This window comes from Hemiscyllium ocellatum, chromosome 1 (assembly GCF_020745735.1).
Source record: "Hemiscyllium ocellatum isolate sHemOce1 chromosome 1, sHemOce1.pat.X.cur, whole genome shotgun sequence".
NCBI lineage: Eukaryota > Metazoa > Chordata > Chondrichthyes > Orectolobiformes > Hemiscylliidae > Hemiscyllium > Hemiscyllium ocellatum.
The window spans coordinates 37,795,105-37,817,053 of record NC_083401.1 but is presented as its reverse complement, the minus strand read 5'-3'; the positions used below and the strand labels follow the sequence as shown (position 1 = coordinate 37,817,053).

The 21,949-nt window shown below is 37.5% G+C and overlaps 1 protein-coding gene across 2 annotated transcripts in view; it reads right to left on the bottom strand.

Annotated features, from left to right (window-relative positions):
* Positions 1 to 2,764: 2,764 nt before the first annotated feature.
* The window catches only part of ark2n (arkadia (rnf111) N-terminal like PKA signaling regulator 2n), a 120,300-nt gene continuing 101,115 nt past the window's right edge, over positions 2,765 to 21,949 (bottom strand). For both annotated transcript variants that reach the window (XM_060846773.1, XM_060846699.1), the window contains exons 4-6: positions 16,552 to 16,728; positions 11,420 to 11,543; positions 2,765 to 8,851 (exon numbers count right to left, since the gene is read on the bottom strand). In XM_060846773.1, coding sequence (XP_060702756.1) covers positions 8,659 to 8,851; positions 11,420 to 11,543; positions 16,552 to 16,728 — 494 coding nt within the window. In that variant the 3' untranslated portion in view covers positions 2,765 to 8,658. The remainder of the gene's footprint in view (positions 8,852 to 11,419; positions 11,544 to 16,551; positions 16,729 to 21,949) is intronic.

Here is a 21,949-nt window from a genome sequence, read left to right as displayed (position 1 = left end):
TCAGTCCAACTCGCCCATGCTGACCAGATATCCTGAATAAATCTACTTTCATTTGTCAGCATTTGGCCCATATCGAAACCCTTCCTGTTCATATATCCATCCAGATCTATCTAGACTGCTGCAACAAGACTTGCCAATTTTTATAGGCTATGCTTGACTGATAAAGGACAACTAGGAGAAAGTGAGGACTGCAGATGCTGGAGCTCAGATAAGGACATGCAGGTCCTGGGCCTCCTCCACTGCCAAACTATTACCACCCAACACCTCATATTCTGCCTTGGAACCCTGCAACCACACGGGGTAAATGTGGATTTCAACAGCTTTCTCATTTCCCCTCCCCCCACGTTATCCCACCCCCAAGCCTCCAACTTGGCACCGCCCTCCAGACCCATCCATCACTCCTCCCTCTGACCTACCAGCTTCTCCCTCACCTTCATCCACCTATCACTTTCCCAGCTACCTTGCCCCCAACCCACCCCTTCTCATTTATCTCTCAACCGCGACCTACAAGCCTCATTCCTGACGATGGGCTTATGCCCAAAACGTTGATTCTCCTGTGCCTCAGATGCTATCTGACCTGCTATACTTTTCCAGCACTCCACTCTCAACTTGACCAATGAAGGCAAGCAACGCCATGTGTTGACTACCTTATCCACTGTGGTAAGATATTAACTGGCTCACAGACACTGTGAAACCATTCTTTGATTTCAGAAATACGTATCTATAAAGTATGAACTGATGTCACCCTCAAGGAAAATGAGCTGGAGCTATCACTTAGCCTGACATAGCATCTAGATCGCCTTACATGGCTTGAATTACATAATTGCTGAAGCACACTGACCTTCTCAGGACTGTTTTGCAATCTTCCCATTATCAAGTTGCAAAATTTATACTATACGCTGAAGGATATGATCCATTCCAACACCAGGATAGCTTTGATTAGCCTTAAAGTCAGATTTGAGAGAACATTAGCACTAGCGTCATGAGATCTGGCTTCAGAGTGACATTAGATTAAGACGTATCTCTTAATAACTCTATTCCTTTAATTACTAAGTAACAAATGATGGCACACATGGCCAATGGTACATTCTTGATGTATGCTGACTCAAACAGGATGCCACTGTTGTCCACATAACTGGCCTCATTTGGTAGGAGGCAAAAATCAATTTCTGCTTCTCCTGATTGCTATCCAGGATTGTTGCTAAATATTTGGGTGTCAGGGGTTACCAGATAGGAAATGACTCTCATGGCTGAATAATTGTTTTGGCTCCATGCCTTAAGAATCAATTCATGTATTATTTATATGAAAAGCAGATGCAGAGAGTTATAAACATGGAGTTACACAGCATGGAAACAGACCCTTCATCCAACTGGTCCATGGCGACCAGAATTCCTCAGCAGATCAAGTCTCATTTGCCAGCCCATATCCCTCGAAACCCTTCCTATTCATATTTGTAGCCAGATACCTTTTAAAAGATGAAATTGTACTTGCCTCCATCACTGCTTCTGGTAGTTCATTCCAAACACGCACCACCCTCTGCATGAAAAAGTTGCACCTCATGTCCCTTTTAAATCTTTCACCTCTCACCTTAAATCTATGCCCTCTCATAAATCATCCAGCATTGATACAGACACTTCCGTCCAATCAGTCCACATTGACCATGTTCCCAAACTGAACTAGTCCCACCTACCTATGCTTGGCCCATATCCCTCCAAACCTTTCCTATTCATGAACCTAACCAAGTGGCTTTTCAACATTGTAACTTACTTTGGCACCACTTACTTTGGCAGTTCACTCCATACACGAACCAATCCGTGTAAAAATGTTACCCCTCCTTTTTAAATCTTTCTCCTCTCACATTAAAAATATGCCCCTTAATAATAGCAAATATTTTAATAAATATATTAAGAGAAAGTGACATGTAAAGAGGAATGGGGTCAAATCAGACTTGCAGGTGAGACAGTAGAGTGGCTAACAAGGAAATGAGATTTGTAAATGAGTACTTTTTATTTGTTTTCAGGAGAGAAAGAGGTCATAATTCCAACAGTGCAAGGGATCCTAAAAAATTGAGAAAAGGTAGAGGTGTATAGTGAACCTAGAAGAATATTAAAAAATAGATAATTGAAGTAATAAGGAGACTTTAGCCAGACTCAAATGGTGGCCACCTCAGAGCATTAATTTAGTTAAAGAAATTGCAGATGTGTTAGTCACTTTGTTTAAAGGACACTCAATTCAGGAATATCTTGAGGGTTGAACACTGGAGACAGCCATGAGAAAAAGCCCCAAGTACTTTCACAAAGGAACCAGTGAAAAACTTTCAGATCAACTGCTTTGTTTTTAAAAAAACAAAGTACACATTCAAAGCATTAACCCTTTTTTTTCAGACATTGGTAAACCTGTTATGCATTTTAAAACTTATTACAGCTTTCCAGAAACTTTTTTTTTTAAAAAAACATCTACCAAATTATTCAGAGTTTTGTTTAATTCACTCTTGGATGTGGTCATTATTGCCCGTCCTTAGTTGCCCTAGAGGAGGAGCTGGTGAAAATTGTTAGTTGTTTTATATTTTCAAAATATGTTGATTCCATTTCAGTTTTGACAATAAAATCAGATTGAAAGCTCAACAATGCTATTTTGAGGAACTATGTTAGTATGTTAAAGAGTCATTGAGAAAACACAAAATTGAAAAGGATATGGATGATATTTGATAACTACCAACTGCAACTAAAAGAATAATTAAAAAAAAGTCAACTTGCAACAATAATGTTTAAAAGTTAAATTTTTATTCTCCTGTCTCAATTTTTCTATTTCATATAATCACTGCATAACAGTTAAAAATCTATACACTGCCACCACAGCTCCATACAAGGCAGCACAAACAGTATTTACATTTTTCCAGAAAAAAATCAATACTGAGCGGGGGCAAAACAAAATCCATAATTAGTGCAATCTCACAAGATCAAAATTTACATGCTGAGGATTATTTAGAATTGCTCCCTTATATCGCGCATAAAACATTTGTAATAATTCTATACAATTTTTATGCTTTAATGAAACTTACAAGCAATATAATACCTCAATTCCTTTTGTTCTTGCTGTTATCATTGTGGGCACTGGTCTTCAGTAGAAAATAACATTTATTCCATTCCCACACAAAAGAATTTAACAGAAAAATGATATAAAATGTCAATCGAAAGATGGTTCTGAAAATACAAACTAACCTTCACACTGCCTGGGTGTCCAGATTTAAACAGTAGTAGTTGTGGAGGTGAATATGTATGCTTGTTTGTTATACACTAGAACTCTGATTTGCTACAAGGTGAAATTCTGCACTATAATACCTCTAACTAGCAGATAAGCAAATTCCCTCTTTATTTACTCCTTCTGATAACATTAGATTGCACCCTCTTTATTTAGTTCCCATCTTGTTTTTATGATTTTTGAATTTCTTCCAACCAGCTAAGTTCCAACGTGAATCATACAACTCTCTGTACTGAGCAAGTCTATGTGGAGTTCATGCACTCGTCATCATCTCAAGTTTGTCCTCTTTCAGCCATAACTATGATCTACTCGACGGTTTCTTCAACCTCCTTCCAAAGTTTCACCCTTCAGGTTCTGAATCATGCTTGGGTATGTTCCCATGGATACTGTTTAGCCCCACAATCCATCATCAGTGGAAATTCTTCAAATACAAGCTTAGACACTGAATGTATTCAGAATATTTTACAACGAGGGCATTGTAACCAAACCAAATATTATTTTTCATCTTACATTATATACATACAACTTTCCACATGGATCGTTGCATAATAATTCAGAGATGATAACAACCGGACCTCCTTAATTTTGGCATACTATAACTGCTGCAAAACATTAAGGCTAATTATAATGCTCCTAGCTCCAAACATGCTCAGGTCACTTTACTCAGGATCAAAACAAGACAATATCTGATGAGCATGGCTCAATATCACACATCATTTCACATTTACTCAGAGCCCTTTGTAACTTAACTGGAAAGATGAAGGTTAGGAAGATTAATCTGAGGGAAAAACATATTTTATCTGCTTTACCTGACTCAACCACAACACCGAATGGGCAGACTCTACTGTTACTGCTCAACCTGTTAAATTTACCTGTTTTTTAATTCTTTCCACGCTTCCAAAATCAGTAAAGAATTCTTTACTGGGCCACACTTTGAAATGAGCATGTGAATCATGCTGCATCAAACTTGAAACAATCAGCTGAAGAGATGTCCTCCATTGTTCTCCCATAACACTGCTTAAGTCATTGCTCAGTCCTCGATTACAAAGATTCAGGGGCACAACATATGCCAAAGATTATCAAATACATAAACCATCCTCAATTTAAACAAAAGCATCAGAAAAACATCACAACAGGGCATTAGATATGCCACTGAGTTGAACACCAGCAGTGCATTACAGTTTCCCCAGAGATTTCTCTAATGAGGAAAGTTAATGCATAATATATTCATGATGCCCAATACGAGCTTCCAGGTTTCTAACGTATTAAATACCAAGATACTGATGCAAACAGTTTCCAAGAATGTTATGTGCTGATTCTGGTCACTCATTTGTCATAGGATATCCATTGAATATTGCTGATACATACAGCAATAGAAAACGGAGATCAATCAATATGAAAGCACAAAATTTGCACAAAAATTACAACATCATGTGCGCTGAAAACCACAAAAAGTGTTAGTGATAATGGTTCATGCTTTATTTTAGCAAAGATAATTTTTTGTAGGGAAAAGATTTAAAACAAGTTGTTTGAATATTGATCTGCAATTTTAGGGAGGGATAGATCCATTATGAAAATGAAAATGCAATATTATTGAGTGAAGGTAATTGGTGACATAGCAGGTAAAGGATAATGTAGGGATCTAGTTTAGTTTCATTTAATTCAGATGTAACATTTGTTTGAATAATAATTCATTCAATAACCTAAATTAAACTTCAAAAAAGATTTGCATTTTACCATTGGAGCCAAGCACAACTTGAGTTAAGACAGAATGCAAAACAGTTAAACAGGCAAGGATCCATGGCTACTTACTACCTTTCTAAGAAGCCAGCATTCCCTTCATAGGTGAGGATTCATGAGCATGTCAAGCAAACCTAAATATAACAATTTGTTTTAACAGCCTTTGCACTACTGGAACACATATCACCTCTTTTTGCTAAAATGAATGGAGACATTTTCTCTCCATCTATTGAACTGGAAGTTCCTCTCTAGTGAACAAGCATGCCAACATTAATGAAAGCTTTCCTGTTCAAAAAAGACCTAGGCTGTGCAATAAATACATGCTTCACTGCGCAGGTTTTAATTTTATTTACTTTTCCCAAAGATTCAAGCAATGGCTCTTTCACTTTGTCCTGAGGTGGAACACATTTATTGCAAGATTACAAAAACAAGTTGAGAATCTTGAAGATGAGAAAATGATTTTGTGGACTGAAAACCGATGCAAATTTGTACAATGAGGATCACAAAGCATGGTTAAGTAGTAACTCAGTAAACACACTGTGCGATGCAGTGATGCTATTCCACCTGAAAGTAGCAGTACTGAGATCCAATACATTTTTTTTTAAAAAGCCCTTCTCTGTAAAAACAGCATTATTAAGTGCTAGATATGATAGCATCTACGCCTTACTTTTCAGGTGGAGTTGTCCATTATCACTCAGTATTATGCAATAGGCATATAAAACCAGGCTATCCCCACTATTTGAAGAAGGTGTCACGGTATAAAGTTGGTTCAGATTACATTGTGCTATAAGATTTTAGTTTAAATTAGATAGAATACGAGTTTGGTTCTGGTCATGTGATAGTACCATAAGCCCAAGAAAAACTTGTCAAATAGTAAAGTTACCCTCTCAAATACCAGTTAAGCCTTTAAGACATTGGGCGGTTTTGCTTTTTAAACATGACATGTATCTGAGGTAATATACCTTGTGTATAAAATGCCTTCTTTTGACCTTGTGATCATCAAAATCCATAACCAAAAATTTAAATTTTTGCATTTCAGGTGGATGTATTGTCTTTAATTTGAAAGGAGAGGGTCCTTTGCTTTTCTTTGCTACATGTGTTACGGGAAGCTGACTATCATGGCCTAGGAATCTGCAGACAAGAGTCTACTGTAGCCTGCCAACAGCTTAGGAAGCAACCTCTAAAGATAGAAACTGCAATTGTCAAAAGCAGAGCATCAGCCCATCCTTGGAATCTAATCACTTTCAAAGCAATGAAGATACTGCACTTAAATTTAAACACTCCCTAACTTGTCCCAATTTAAATAACCTAGTATAATTAACATTAGACACTAACTGAAGGAACTCAGGAACAAAAAAAATCTGTTGTTACTTAAACATAAATGCACAAAACTTTTAATACTAGATGTTTTGGAAAAAAGCAAGAAGACCTTGACTAACACAAATTAAATCAAAACTCAGACACTATTACCACATAAACCAGGTTTTAGTGACTTTTAAGAATAACCGCTTACATCAGGTAACCAAAAAGGCACGTTTCCACATAAAGTCTCCAGGAATTCAGTCTTGGTACTCATTCAGTACTCTCCAAGATGCTAAGATGAACAAGTCTTTGATCTGCAATTGAAGGCTGCTGAAACACTTAGCACTGCTTCAATTTACAGGACCCATTTTCAACAACTTTGTAAATAAATTTACCACCGTGCTAATGCAAACATATCTGCTCAGATAACAGTTTTCTTAATGTATGGAGAGTATAGAACAGCTCCCAACACTGACTTCCTTCAAGCACTTTTCTCTACTGGCCATTCTTTACATAAAATTTGCATGGCTGTGGGGAAAAACAGGTTGAAGGACTAATTAGATGCTTCCATACTGAATGACTTCTATATAGTGCAAGATTCTATGATTCAACCAGGGTCTGTACCTTTTCCACCACAGGGAAGATCACATACAATATCAATTCCATTCTCATGTGCAACTACGTACATGTAACTTTCTGGCACAGATCATGGGCAGGGGGGTCAAGCTGATGTCAGCAAAACCTGAGAATATTCTGATCCCTTGAATCAGTACAGTTACGCAATTACTCAGTGAACTACTCTTTCATCTTGGTGTACATCACCAAATAAAACTTATCTGAGCATAACAGGTAAATCAAGTGCTTATAAAAATGCATTGTGTTGCACAGCTATTATAGTGTCATACACTAAGTTTCTTCCAAGATTTTACAAGTTTTATTTCAGGCCACCATATCACAAGTGGCAACCAGACAATCTAGAAACTAAAATGATAAAGATGCCTGAGGGATAAAATAAGCCACAAAGTTAATGCAGCATTCAGTACGCTACTACTGATGCTTCAAATTCCCTTGGGTAGAAAACATAATGGGAATACAGTTTTCAGAACTATTTGTTCCTGGCTGTTTCAACCTTTGGAAAAAGTTTTTTTTAACAAATTATTCCTTCCAATTACAGTCCCATGGAAGCTTTGGGAGTAAGATTTTTCTTTTGGTCCTACCTATAACTACTTTCTTTTCCAATCAAAATAAATTATCAACATATTCCTATCAAATAAGAAGTTTAATAAGAACCTTCGTGATCAGTTGAAGCTTTCTTACTTGTTCATTCCAATGTTTAAATACCTTTGATGGGGAGAAATTATTTATTATAACAATGTTTATTTGACTATATTTTAGCAATTTATTTTACTGAGATAATAACTAAAATCAGTGCTATTGGAATAAGGATGAATAATGTTCTTTCACTTATAATTCTTTACAATTCATTTTCGTATACTGCAATTTTAGCAGCTGAGAAACAGTCTGCAATTACTAAGACCAAATGAAACCTTTTGAAAATTAATACAAATTAGGATTACCTTTTGGACAGACAGACACAATTACTTTTACTCAGTAACTAATCAAACTTTTTTAAGCACGATAGAAGCATGGATTAAGCCACTAATAAACTTAGATTCACTGATAGATCAAGATGAAGAATGACTTTATTTTTTCCTTTTCGGCTGTGCATTACTAAGGGCATCAATTGGAATTATAGGTGGAAGGATCTTCTTCGACTGAAATGATGGCACATATTGTAATTAGTGAGTCAGCACTACATATGCAAGCTCAGAGCCCTATCATTTTGCCTTTATTACAGAAGCCCTGTCACTAATCTTAAATAAATTTATCTTTTGCTGAACTAGCAGATTTAATTGAAAAGGGGAGAAAATCACAGTTCACTATTTTATTGCTGCTTATATTTCTAGTGAATTTAGATGCAATACTTAAATGTCAAATTAACTCAAAAACATCTAAGTCCAAGTTAGGCATGCCTAATGTGAATCCTGAAACCTACTAAATAATCTGGGACTACATAAAATACAAACTATTTTAGAAACAGAGCCACTTAAAAACATTCAGTCGCCCAATATGAGTCCCATAATGTTGACGTATTGACATTTTAAGACAAATGTGAAACATACCTTTTTGGATAGTACTGGATGCTGAAAAATACAGAAACTTCACTCAATGAAAAAAGCAAAATAACAACTTTTTAAATCTTTGTGAACAATAGAAAGGAGCTACTGAGCATTTTTTCCCCTCTACTCTTTGTCATCTTGCACCACTGAACAAAGACAGCACACGAAAATTGCTCACAGCAAGTATCTGCGTCTAGCATCTTCATCGAGGGTAAGGTCAACAACCTCTGGAGCTCCACTCCAGGTTGACTGAGAGACGGCAGCCCATGAATGCATTTGTTGTTGCTGGACCCTGCTGCAATATGAATGAGAATTCTGCTTCCATGATGAACAGCTCTGGATTACACCGGGTCTAGTCTGAACTGATCTGTTTGCAAACAATTAAAAAAAATTACCATCATCATTTCAAAGTCCCTTTAGCTTTTGAAATTCACTTTTTAAAAAATAATAATCAGCTTTTCGTTTAAGGATCTGCATCATCGTCAGCCAATTTGCCGTCAACGTTGCTCCTCCAACGACCAGTAGGAAAGACATGAGATGATGACAACACTTACCACATCAAAACGTTCCAGCACTAAAATGAACATTTAGTACAAAAGCACAATGGAGCTAGTTGCATTTAATTGGCAATTCCCTTCATCTCCAAGGCAGTAACTCATGGAAGGAAAATAATTTGTTAAGTTCAAATAGCCTTTAAATATCCCTTCTGCATGATTAATTTTTTGTATGCAACTCTGAAAAGTACACGGTCACCAGCTAGTGTCACAGACAGCACAGCAAATTGTGGTGCCAGTCTGTCGCCCAAATAAATAGGGAGGGTTAGTACTGTAGCAGGAAGGGCAGCTGGCTGTAAAACCACCTGCCAACTCTAAAATTGAGAGTGAATATGAAGGGTGATCAAAGTGTATTGTGGCACCACGTAAGATTGGAAATGTCAAAAAAGGAAGTTTGGAAAGGAGTGAAATGACTGAAAGGAATCACAGAGCAATTTAATCTTTTCCTTTGTACTTCTAGCAGGGATCAAGACAGTACTTATGTTAGAGAAATTGATCCTTTTTTCATCTCTTTAAGCAAGAAATTCTGAAACCAAATGCAGAGTGCCCTTTATGTGACTGAAACAAAGTGAACCGAGGAGTTGCCAGCCTGTCAGCTTTACCTGCTGCATGTGTCTGGGTGCAAAAAGCAATAAATACATTAGTGGGAGTGATATGCGCAAAAATGAATACATTGCATTTACCTTGTGCTTCCTGGAAAATGGGGCTGTGATAAATAAACAAAAGGAGGCAGATGATATTCCTTCATCCATAATACTGAAGTTGAAATTAATACTTATAAATCCCTTTTTATAAATTATAAAATAAAGCAATTTGCGATACAATATATAATGTCAGTAATTCAAAGGGCAAAATCGACTCTCAGCTAATATTATAAATCCTATTATGGTGGTAGGATTTAAGGTAAGGTTTTGAAGAATTTAACTTAAAGAACAAAGAAAATGAATTCAGAAAAAAGTTCATTTTTAGACATGAAAATGGTAATAGGAAAGAATAAACTGAAAAAATCCATCAATGTGGAAATATAACAGCATTGGGAACAGTTAAAAAATTGATCAAAAGACTCAAATGAGAAACAGATCTGACAAAAACATCTGCCTGTAATGACACACCACTAAATAATAAAGAGAAATGCAAAATTGCACTAAACATAGGGCATTACAGCGCAGTACAGGCCCTCGATGGTGCGCTGACCTGTGAAACCAATCGGAAGCCCACCTAACCTACACTTTAGGGCAGCATGGTGGCTCAGTGGTTAGCAGATTCAATTCCAGCCTCGGGCGACTGTCTGTGTGGAGTTTGCACATTCTCCCCATGTCTGCATGGATTTCCTTGGGTGCTCCGGTTTCCTCCAACAGTTGCAAAGATATGCAGTTCAGGTGAATTGGCCATGCTAAATTACCCATACTGTTAGGTGCAGAATTCAGACAGAAATTGGTCTGGGTGGGTTACTCTTCGGAGGGTCAGTGTGGATAAGTTGTGCCGAAGGGCCTGTTTCCACACTGTAGGGAATCTAATCTAATCTAATCATTCCATTATCATCCATATATTTATGCAATGAGCAAAGCTGGCGAGTCTACCACTGTAGTAATTTTAGAATAACAGAACTCATAAACAAGGAAGCTATATTAAACTTGTACAAAACATTAGCAGGACCACAACTGGAATCCATGCATAATTCTGAACTTCACATAAAAAGGATATAAAACACTAGAAAAGATTTATTAGGATAAGAATTGAGAGATTATTGCCAACAAGTAAGGCTTTTTCCTGTAGAAAAGAGAAGACTTACTGTGGGCCGACCTGATGGAAGCCTCGAAAATTTGAAAGGGTTCAATAGGGCAGTTGTTGAAAAGGTTTCTCCACATATCGGGGAAAGCAGAGTTAGTGGTCATCGATGGAAAATAGACATTAAAAGTTCCAAAGGGGAATTCTGGAGAAAACTCTTTACCAATATAATAGTAAGAAGATGAAACTCACTACTATAGGCTTAGACAACTAGCATATACAGATTTAAGGAGAGGCTTGACAAATACTGGGGAGCAAGGAAAGGAGATAGATAGGTTGTTTCACATTTTTTAAAAAAAGTATGGGAGATGGGTTAAGGAGCAGAAATTCTGGTACCAACCTCCTGAAGTGAATGGCCTGCTTTGCAATTGCAAAAAATATGTAGTACTGTTTAATTTGGCCTCAGATCAGAATGCAGGTTTACCATTTTTGCAGTTCTACCTTAGTTATTTCTGCTTTAATCTTCTACAGTGAATTGTGATGCTACCATTTTCTCAAAATGCTTGTCATTTATCAGAAATTGCTATTTTTAGATTATGACTGCAAGGCTTTGGGATTTTCCCAATGTTCATGTCCAAGAAAGATGCTTGTACCTTGTATCTTCTTGAATTCCTACAATTTCGACCTCACTATCAGAGGAGGCAATTTGGATTTCTTCTTTTAATGGTACAGAGAAACCTGAAGAGTCATTAACTATGAAGCTCTCTTCTCCTTGACCTGGAAGGAACCAGAAAGCACAAAAAACCTTAGTGCGAGCATTCAGACATGCTTTACTTGGACAAAATACACTGTCCCAGCAAATGAATAACCACTAATAATTCAAATACAGAGAAAATGCCCCTGAGCAAAATCCTAAACCATCTCTGAATACTCACCTCCTTTCCCAATATTGTGCAACTTCTACTTCAGTTTCTTATTTTTCCACATTTCTTATATGTAGCACTTCTATCTAAAAAAAAATCCCTGGCAAAAGAGGAGGTAGGAAATTTTAGGGTGAACTCAAGTACTCTTGTCTGAGTAAGAAGGTTTAAGGACTCAAATGCAACTCCAGGATTTGGGTTCTAGGGTGAGAGTGACATTTCAATAATGTTCTCAGATGTGCTCATTGTCAATTTCCAAATGAACCATGAAAGTCTCACCTGCCTAACAGGTGAGAATTAAAGCAGTCGTGGCACTATTGGGAGCTGCCCAAAAGATCTTCTAAAGCATTGGGCACAGGTCCAACACTTCTCCATCAATGATTACCAAAATGGATGAAACATTTATTCACATAATTGCCATTTACAAGTGCTTCTCTTTATTCCATCATGGAATGTGTGGCTTATTTGCTAGGCTTGTATTTATTATCCATTCCTAATTGTTTTAGAAGGTGCTGATTAACTACCATGTTAAACCATTCCAGTCCTTCTGTTTCAAGAAGGTAGCTTAGACTTTAACTTTGCTAGTTGTTTTAAGCAGGTACAAAGTAGATATTCTATGAGAAAAGCCGCTGGCCAAACCATTTAGTTTTAAATAAAGCAGAATTTACTTTCAAGATTACTGAATGAAACACAAACAAAAAAAGAACAGAATACAAAATAACTTAACCTATCCGAAAACCCAACAGATTATCCCAACCCAATGATGCTGTTCCCAATATAGAACAACCTCGATTATCTGAACAAGATGGGTAGGAAGCATTTTGTTCAGATAACTGATCTGATCATAAACAAGGGAAACCATGCTGAACATAATTACATAAAGAAGCATATTTACAGAGTTTTTATTTCATTCAATCAATAAAATGCATACAAATATTGCTTAAAAATTCATGTGAAATTTTCGCTGACATTTTCCTTGGTTTTATCCCGGGCCTCGACAGCAGCCGCATCTTTCTGCTCAGTATCATCCCGCCGCCCAGACTAACCAAGTGTTGTCCCTCTCTCCTCAGCGACTGCCAAGCCCTTAGAAAGAGAGAGAGGCGCAAAATACGGGGGGAGCATGACAGAGAGGGAAGACGTTTTAACAGATTTCAGTTTTCGTCCTCTCATCACCTTTTTTTTAAGTAGGGGTAATGTGTTTCTCTTGTTTCCTCTCGTCGAGTTTTCCTCCTGTTTATTTTCACAGGCGCTAACTTGTGATGGGGAGATCTGCTCTTCCCATCACAAAAAAGTTACATTAAATTTTCCTGTCAGCTGAAAGATATTGAACTACTTTTTGGCTGGAAAAACGTCGTCATCGGATAACGGGAGGAAAAAACAACGGAAGCAAAAAGTACGAGCACATTTTTTGACTTAATTCTCCAGAGAATGAGCTGAGGAAAATAATTGTTGGGTTTGCAAAATGGAGCGAGTCAATGTTGAGAGGGAATCTTGCTGTTAGAGCACACAGCTCAGACTTGCACATACGTTGTTTTTGTGTGTTTACAAACCTTTGTCCTTGGGCAAAATAAGTAGCAGACAGCTTTTTTGGAAAAAGTGTAAGACTCGAGTATATATTTGAAGTTAATTATTTAGTAAAGCATAATTGCATCTATATTCTTGTTCAAATTTACAAAATGATGCATTAAATGGATAAGGAGTAGAATTTTCCTACTTCAATTGAAATGTACAGAAACCTTGAGATCTTGTTTGGATAATCCGAAATTTGGATAATTGATGTTCGGATAACCAAGGTTGTTCTGTGCTTGCAACAATCTCCATAAACACCCCTTGACACAAAAGGTAAAATCAAACAGGTTCTCACAGGAGAGAAGTCAGAGAGAGAGACCATCTTGGTCCAGCAGCTTTTATAACACTTCTGCTAAAAACCAAACCAAATCAGAGAAAAGCTGAGCTTGGAGAACAGACCACTCCCCTTTCATTGTACAAGCTTTTTTATTGAAAAGCCTGAAAGCTTGTTGCCTGAGGCAGTATTTGTCAGCTATAATCAAACTGCCCTAAAACCCTTCAACTTCAACTTTTCGGAGTCTGTGTATTTAATAACCTCTCTGAATAAAAAAACCAAGGACAATGTAAACTGGTTAAAGGAGCAGCTTCATCACACTTGGAATGTTAAGATGTTGTTGCATGGACCTTCTTACTTAGAGAAAATCAACAGCTGCACTTGAAATAACCTTAGTTTGTGAGTTAGGTTTGGATATTTCCAGGGATAAGGATAAGGCAAAAAAAACTGTAAATGGATGTTTTGATTTTTCTAGAACTCAGGTTTACACTCCATAGTTAAGAGAAGTTTTGCAATACAACTAAAGGTAACGCAGCCTTCCTCCCGAAGAAAAAGTGTTTGGCACATCAATGAATGTAGTCATCAATCAATGCATAAATAATCAGATTTTCACAATACTAAGCACATCAATACATTCCTTAGTACATACAGATCACAAGGTAACTTTACATGCACTGTGCATTATGCTAAAACAATATTGTAAGAAATGGAGATACACAAAATCACACTTAGATTCACAATATTGTGCATAATTGTCAAAACTGTAAAAATGTTGGTATCTAACTACAATACTGTTGGGCATCGAATTGAAAGCAAAAATGGATGGGGGAAGAAAACGCAAAATGTGACAAAGGTTAGTGGCAAACCAGAGGAATGATGAAGTTTTCCCACAAAAGATCACATAAGAGGAAGAAATTAAACTAAGGGCAAAATAATAAGTTCAGTAAAAGAAACTAACATGTATTCCAAATACACTAAATAATTAAGAAGCTAAAGCGAAGAGGATATAAAGACATTGTAGAGAAAAAAAACATGGCCAAAGGGCCTGGACCTGATGTGTCATACCCTAGGATTTTAAACAAAGTAGCTACATAAATAGTGGATGCAATAGTAGTAATCTTCCAAGAAACCTTAGGCTCTAGAAAAGGCAAAAAGGATTGGAAAACTGCCTGTGTATAAAATCAAGCAGAGTCAGCAGGACTTCATGAAGAGGAAGTCCATGTCTGACAAACATACTACATTCTTTGAGGTGGTAACGAGCAGGATAAAGGGCACATTATATATTTGGAACTCTCAAAAGGAGTTTGAGAAGATATCACATCCAGGCTACTTAATAGGATAGGAGAATATGGTTTGGGGGCAGCGCATTGACAAGGATAGAGAATTGGCTTATTCATAGAAGAAAGACTGTCTGGACAATAGGGACATAATTTGGAAAGCAACCTGTAATTAGTTGGAGTGCCACTGCAATCTGTGCTCGGGCCACAATTATTTACAACATATGTTTATGACTTGGACGAGGGAAGTGTTAAATTAGCCAATTTGGCAGATGACACAAAAATAGATGGGAAGGCATGTAGAGAGGATGATAATATAATCAGGGCAATGCGAGATTATGCACATTGGTAGAAAAGCTCAATATTATTTAAAGATTGTGCAAAGCTGTAACGCAGAGGGATTTGGTTGTCCTCAAGAATGTTTCACAAAAGGCTTACATTCAACTGCAGCAGGTAATAGGGAATGGAGTGTAAAAATAGTGCTAAAACAATATGAGGCACTAGTCATACCTAGAATACTGTCAACAGTTTTGTGCCCCTTATTGAGGGAACAATATTCTGAAATGAGAGACAGTTCACCAGATTGATTTCAAGTATGGAGCCATTTTCTTGTGAGGAGAGATCGAGGGGGTTGAGCTTGTTCTCGTTGCAATTTAGAAGGAGAACAGACCTTATTGAAATATATGGTACCCTTAGGGGGTTGATAGATGAACTGGAGTTATTTTCCCTTGTGGGTGAGTCTAGGACCACAGGGCATATCTCAGAGTAAGGCAGCACCCACTTAAGACCAAAATAAGGAGGAGTTTTTTTCTCTCAGAGGCTATTGAATCTGTGGAATTCTTAACCATTGAGAGCTGAAAAGGGTGGATTGTTGAGTATATTCAAGAATGAGGTAGACAAATTATTGTATCAGTAAGGGAATCAAGGGTTTGGGGGGAAAAAAGATAGAAGAAGTGGTGTGGATATATTATCAGATCAACCACTGAATAGCAGAACAGACTTAACGAGCTGAAAGGCCTACATCTGCTTGTACATCTTATGGGCAAGTTCAACAAAGCAGCTCATTGCAGCCTAGCCTAAAAGCTGAATAGTTTGTATTTATACTAATAATTTCCCATTTGCTGAATTATGAAACAAATAAAAAGTCACCAGGGCCTATTCTTGAGTACTTTCCAAGAGTTATGATCAATGAGGACAATGTGAGGACTGGAGATGCTGGAGATCAGAGTTGAAGAGTGTGGTGCTGGCAAAGCACAGCCAGTCAGGCAGCATTCAAGGAGCAGGAGAGTCAATATTTCGAGTATAAGATCTTCATCAGGAAAGAGGAACAGCCCAAGAGGGCTGAGAGATGAATTGGAGGGGAAGGTGCTGACAGTGCGATAGGCAGATGAAGGTGATAGGTTGGAGAGGAGGATGGAGCGGATAGGTGAGAAAGAAGGAAGATGTACAGGTAGGACAGTTCAAGAGGATGGTGCCAAATTGGAAGGTTGGATCTGGGATAAAGCAGGGAGAGGGGAAATGAGGAAATTAGTGAAATCCACATTGATCCCATATAGTTGGAGGGTCCCAAGGTGGAAGACAAGGTGTTTGGTGGCTACAGTTTGGTGGTGGAGGCAGCTCAGGACTTGCATGTGGATGTAACACAATTGTTCAGCAGGAATTAATATAGTTATACCACCAAAATTCCTTCTAAAAAAAAAGGCAGAGGAAACGTAGATATAGCAAGAGTTTCTCAAAGGACTGACCTGCAATGCATTGTTCCAACAGTCCTCGGTTTCTAACAGTGTTCACTTTAAACTCATGATGTCCAAAAGAGAATTGCTCCTGAACAGCAGCAGCTGCAAGAAGACTGTCGACGTTCAGAACATCTGGGTCGGAGTTAGTGTCAGAAATATCATAGTGTGCTATCACTGGAGGTCCATCTGAGAACAAACACAACAGATAATTAATTTCCATGTACAGATGGGAAGATGCACAGGAAAGGTAGAAAAAGAATAAAAATTATGATAACTTCAAGTTGTTAAGTAAAAGTGCTATCTATAGTGATGAGCCTCTACTATTCCTCCATTTTTGATCTTCCACATTCTTAAGTGCTGTACTGTCTCCAGCAGACACACAAGCAAGGCAGCTTCTAAAAAAATGAAATAGCTGCAAAATATTTGTTTTTAATTAAAATGCATTACTTGGGTAAAGGCAAGGCTGTACATCAAGCTTTTCAAGCTCAATGCATTTTGCAAATTCACCACAGATTTGAAAATATGTCGCTGATAATCTGAAAATTAAGCATAAAATGTGGACAGGACTATAGGCATGACCAGGAACTGCAGTTTTAGTACATATACTGTATATAAATATATACAACCAATGACCAAGATTGGCAGTGAGGAAACGGGCAGGATTAGAGACACTATTCCCAAGAACTGTCTACATAAACAGTCTTATCACCTGTATTTTTAACAATTCTTTGTGAATTTAAAAAAGGACCTTTTGCAATTGCCTCACAATGATCCATCCCCCACCATCCATTCTAACTGAATCAGCTCTAGCCTCATTTTGAGACTCCAAACAATTGTATAAAGCATGTTTCAATACCTTCCCTAAATTTCACCTCAGTTACCCGTTTCATGTTGGTCTGAGGCTTACCCTAATATGTAGCTATGTAAAAAGATGCAAAGCAAAGACATAAAGTCATACTTGGCTGTTGCTATGTGGTATACCTATTATTTTAGGATGAGTTGTCCACACCAGAATTCACTAGGTTGAATTTTGAGTCTTGAACTCAAACTCTGGCTGGCAAACCAATCAATTGCTCATCATAATGCATCTCTCAATAGATAGAGTAGATAGAGTAAAAGGAAGAATTAGGGCGAGGAGAGAACTACCTTACAAATCACAATGTTTTACATAAGATAGTTTGCAATGTCACAAATTATTGCTTATTCTATATCCCAATCTTTTCTAGAACTTAAAGGGCCACCTGATGGAAGGTGGTCAAAACACAGAGGTACATGGGTATACATATTATTTTTAGATAAGTACTTTATGCCAGGGTTGAACATTTGAATATACTTGATACAGAAAACATAAATTAACACTTCACAACATTTTAGAAAATAAAATCTCATCAGAGCTAGTGGGAGAAAATTGTACAAAATTTCAATTAAAAAAAGAAATGTATTTCTGCTAAGCCCAACTCTCCACATTGTGAGCACATAATAAAATTGTCTGTATTATTTTGAAGTTAGTCTTTCATCCTTTCTGTTTTCCAGCTGGATACTCTCAGGCTTCATTCTCCAGTGAAGAGATGACCAAAAGAAGTTACTCAACCTATATCACACTGTAACGCTGATCAGCTTTACAATGTTGATTAAGGGCATAAATCCACATTTTGCACAATGTTTTTAAACAAATTCTGACATGAATGAGATATGAAGAATTTGTGTAAAAGCTAGCACATATTTGAAGACAACACACTTTGGCTAACCAAGACACAAAAACCTGAAATAAGTCAATAGGCAAAAAATAAAATATCAGATGAACATGTAGGTTTTACAGGTGGTAGATGGAGAAAGAAACTGGGTTGGCAAGTGTCCAACTGTCACAAGCACAAAGGAAGTCACTTGCAGTGTATAACTAGGGAATATTTTTGAGGTGACAAAGATTAGAATCCAAGTTTTGGCTCCGATTTGAAAGGGATTCTTTAAAATAAGGAGACAGGGTCATGTTAGCATACATTGTGAAAATTCCAGAAAAAATTTTCAGATCCAGAGTTTCTCTGAGGGAACTCCTTCACTTCTACCAATTCAAAATGTATTCAATGCTGAAGTAAAGGTCATACGTCAGATAATTTCACAGCATTTAGACCACATGGATCTTCAGTGCAGCATGAATACTGCATGAATGAAGGAGGTGGCTTACTGGTAATGTCAGAGTCCCAAGCTAATGTTCTGAGTGGATGGATTCAAATCACATCGTGACAAATGGGAAATTTAAATTCAATTTTAAAAATCTGGATAAAAGGTTAGTCAGATGGTGACAATGTAACCACTACCAATTGTCAGAAAAACTAATCTGGTTCACTAACGGCCTTTATGGAAAGTAATGTATTGTTCTTAGCTGGTCTGACCTACATGTGACTAGAGACTCACAGCAATGTGGTTGATGCTTAATTGCCTTCTGAGTGGTCTGGAAGGCCAATCAGTGCAAGGACATCTAGAATGGGCAACAAATGCTGTTCTTTCTACAACACCCACATTCTATACAAGGAAAAAAACTAATTAGAACTAAAGTAATAGAGTAAATGAAGCAAACTGTCATTGCTACAGTCTTTTCCAACTTCTGAAATTCATTTCTCAAAGACCTATTACCTGCCTTCAATGACTACATTCCACTAAGGATCACATAATCCTAAATTAGCTACAAGACCAGTTTCAAACTATCCATAGCTGGAACATCCCCAATCTGACAAATTTCTTTCACTTAATATCTCTCAAGTTAATATCAAGAGATATAAGTATTGATACTATATGTTAGAACTTGATAGTCAATTGCTGAATTTCTTCAAATTCACAATACAATCATATAATAGCTAATAGTTAGCACCTAATGACTATCTTTTATAGCATTCATCAGTCCTTGCAGCATATTAGCATGACATTTGCTAGTATTGTGTATTAATTTAAGCTTGATCCAAACTTAAATTTTACGCATAAACTATTTATCTTGCCAATTGCAAACAGTAGTTACATGTTTTTAATAAATAATTTGTGCCCCAGATTTGAGATGTCAAGATTTATATACAGATAAATTATGTCAAAGCAGATGTCCCACTTTTTTTTCAAACAAAACATTTTTACCCTACAAGTTTTGTGAAAAAAATGTTTGAAGAAAGTAAAACATGGTTTAATAATTTGAAGCAGCCACAAGAAGAAAAAAAACCACTATGTCTGGAACAATCAGTTTAGAAATATTTTGATTCCTGCAGTTTCAGAGGCACAGCACCAATTAAAATGTGACGCTATAATCAAAACAAGGGAGATGTTTAAGGGGCTGTGCAAATAAACATTTTACTTCACATTTTAGAAGTGAAGATAATTATTAGGAAAGCATTTCTGTCATGTGAAGGAGGACTTCTATTAACCATTAAACATGGAGACTAATAGATCCTTTGGCCCACAATGTTGTGCCAAACGTGACACCAAATGAAACTAACTCTTGCTGCCTACCCTTAGTCCATATCCCTCCATTCTTTGCATATTCATGTGCTTATCTAAAAGCCCCTTAAATGCCCACATTGTATCTGCCTCCCCCGCAGCATGTTCCAGACTCCCACTGCTCCCGTCTAAAAAAGCTTGCCCCCCCCCCACCTTAAATGCACGTCTCCTCGTATTAAGCATTTCAATTCTGGGCAAAAGATTCCGTCAACCTAATCGATGTATCTCCTAATTTTACAGACTTCTATCAATGGACAACCAGAACTGAACACAATATTCTACGTACAACTTAACCAAAGTCTCATAAAGCTGCAACATGACATCCTGACTCTTAAAGTGAATGACCCAATCAATAAAGGCAAGAATTCTTTAACCACCCTATCTACTTGTGTGGCCACTTTCAGAGAGCTATGGACTGGAACCCAAGCTCCCTATTGTACATCAATGGTGTTCAGGGTCCTGCCACGAACTTCTCCTTATCATTTGATCTTTACTTGCCCGGATTAAATTCCATCTGCCATTTCTCTGTCCATATCTGCAACTGATCCATATCCAATTGTATCCTTTGACAATCTGCTACACTATTTACAACTTCACCAAACTTTGTTTAGTCTGCAAACTTAGATTAAAAACACTGATGGGTGGATATAAGTAATTCATATGTATCACAAACAGCAAAAGTCACAGTATGGATCACTGTGGAACACCACTAGTCACAGGAATCTCCAGCCAGAAAAACATTTGCACCATAGAGATGTACAGCACTGAAACAGATCCTTCAGATCAACTCATCCATGCTGACCAGATAGTCCCATTTGCCAGCATTTGGCCCATATTCCTCTAAACCCTTCCTATTCTTAGACCATCCCAATGCCTTTTAAATGCCTCCACTACTTTCTCTGGCAGCTCACTCCATATACACACCACCACCTGCATGAGATAATTGTCCCTTAGGTCCCTTTGAAATCTTTTCCCTCTCACCCTAAACCTATGCCCTCTACTTATGGACTCCCCCTAGTCTGGGGAAAAGACGTTGGCTACTTACTGTATCCATTTCCTCATAAGTTTAAAAACCCCTATAAAGTCACCCCTCAGCCTCCAACACTCCAGGGAAAATAGCCACAGCCTATTCAGCCTCTCCCTATAGCTCAAACCCGAGCAACATCCTTGTAAATCTTTTCTGAATCCTTTCAACTTTAACAATATCTTTCCTTTAGCAGGGAGACCAGAATTAAACACAGCATTCCAAAGTGACCTAACCAAAGTGCTGTACAGCTGCAACATGATCGCCTAACTCATATACTCAATGCTCTAACAATAAGAGCAAGCATACCAAATGACTTCTTCAATACCCTATCTACCTGTGACACCAGCCTCTGTCTTCTATGGGTAAGCCAATTCTGAAGCCAAGCAACCAACACACCATGGATCTTAATCTTCTGGATGAGCCTACTAAGAGAGACTTTGTCGAAAATCCGTGTAAATAACTCCATGCTCTACTCTCACTGATCATCTTCATCATGTCCTTGAAATATTCAATCAAGTTAGTAAGACATGACTTGCCCTGCACAAAGCCATGCTAACTGTCCCTAATTAGGCCATTTTCTAAACGTGCATAAATTCTATCCCTAAGAATTTTCTCTAATAGCTTTCCAGCACTAGTGAGAGAGTCTCAGATCTTCAATTTCCAACATTAGCTTCTTGCAAATTCTTCACAACCTCTCCAATGGCTAGCGAGGATATAAAGATCTTGGTGAAGGCCCCAGCAATCTCCTGTCTTGCCTCTATTAATAATCTGGGGTCGATATCATCCGGTCCCAGGGATTTATCCACCTAAATGCTCTTCAAGAGACCCACCACTTCATTCTTAATCTGAAAATGCCCTAGCACATTAGCACTCTTCACTCAAATCTCACTCCTTCATATCCTT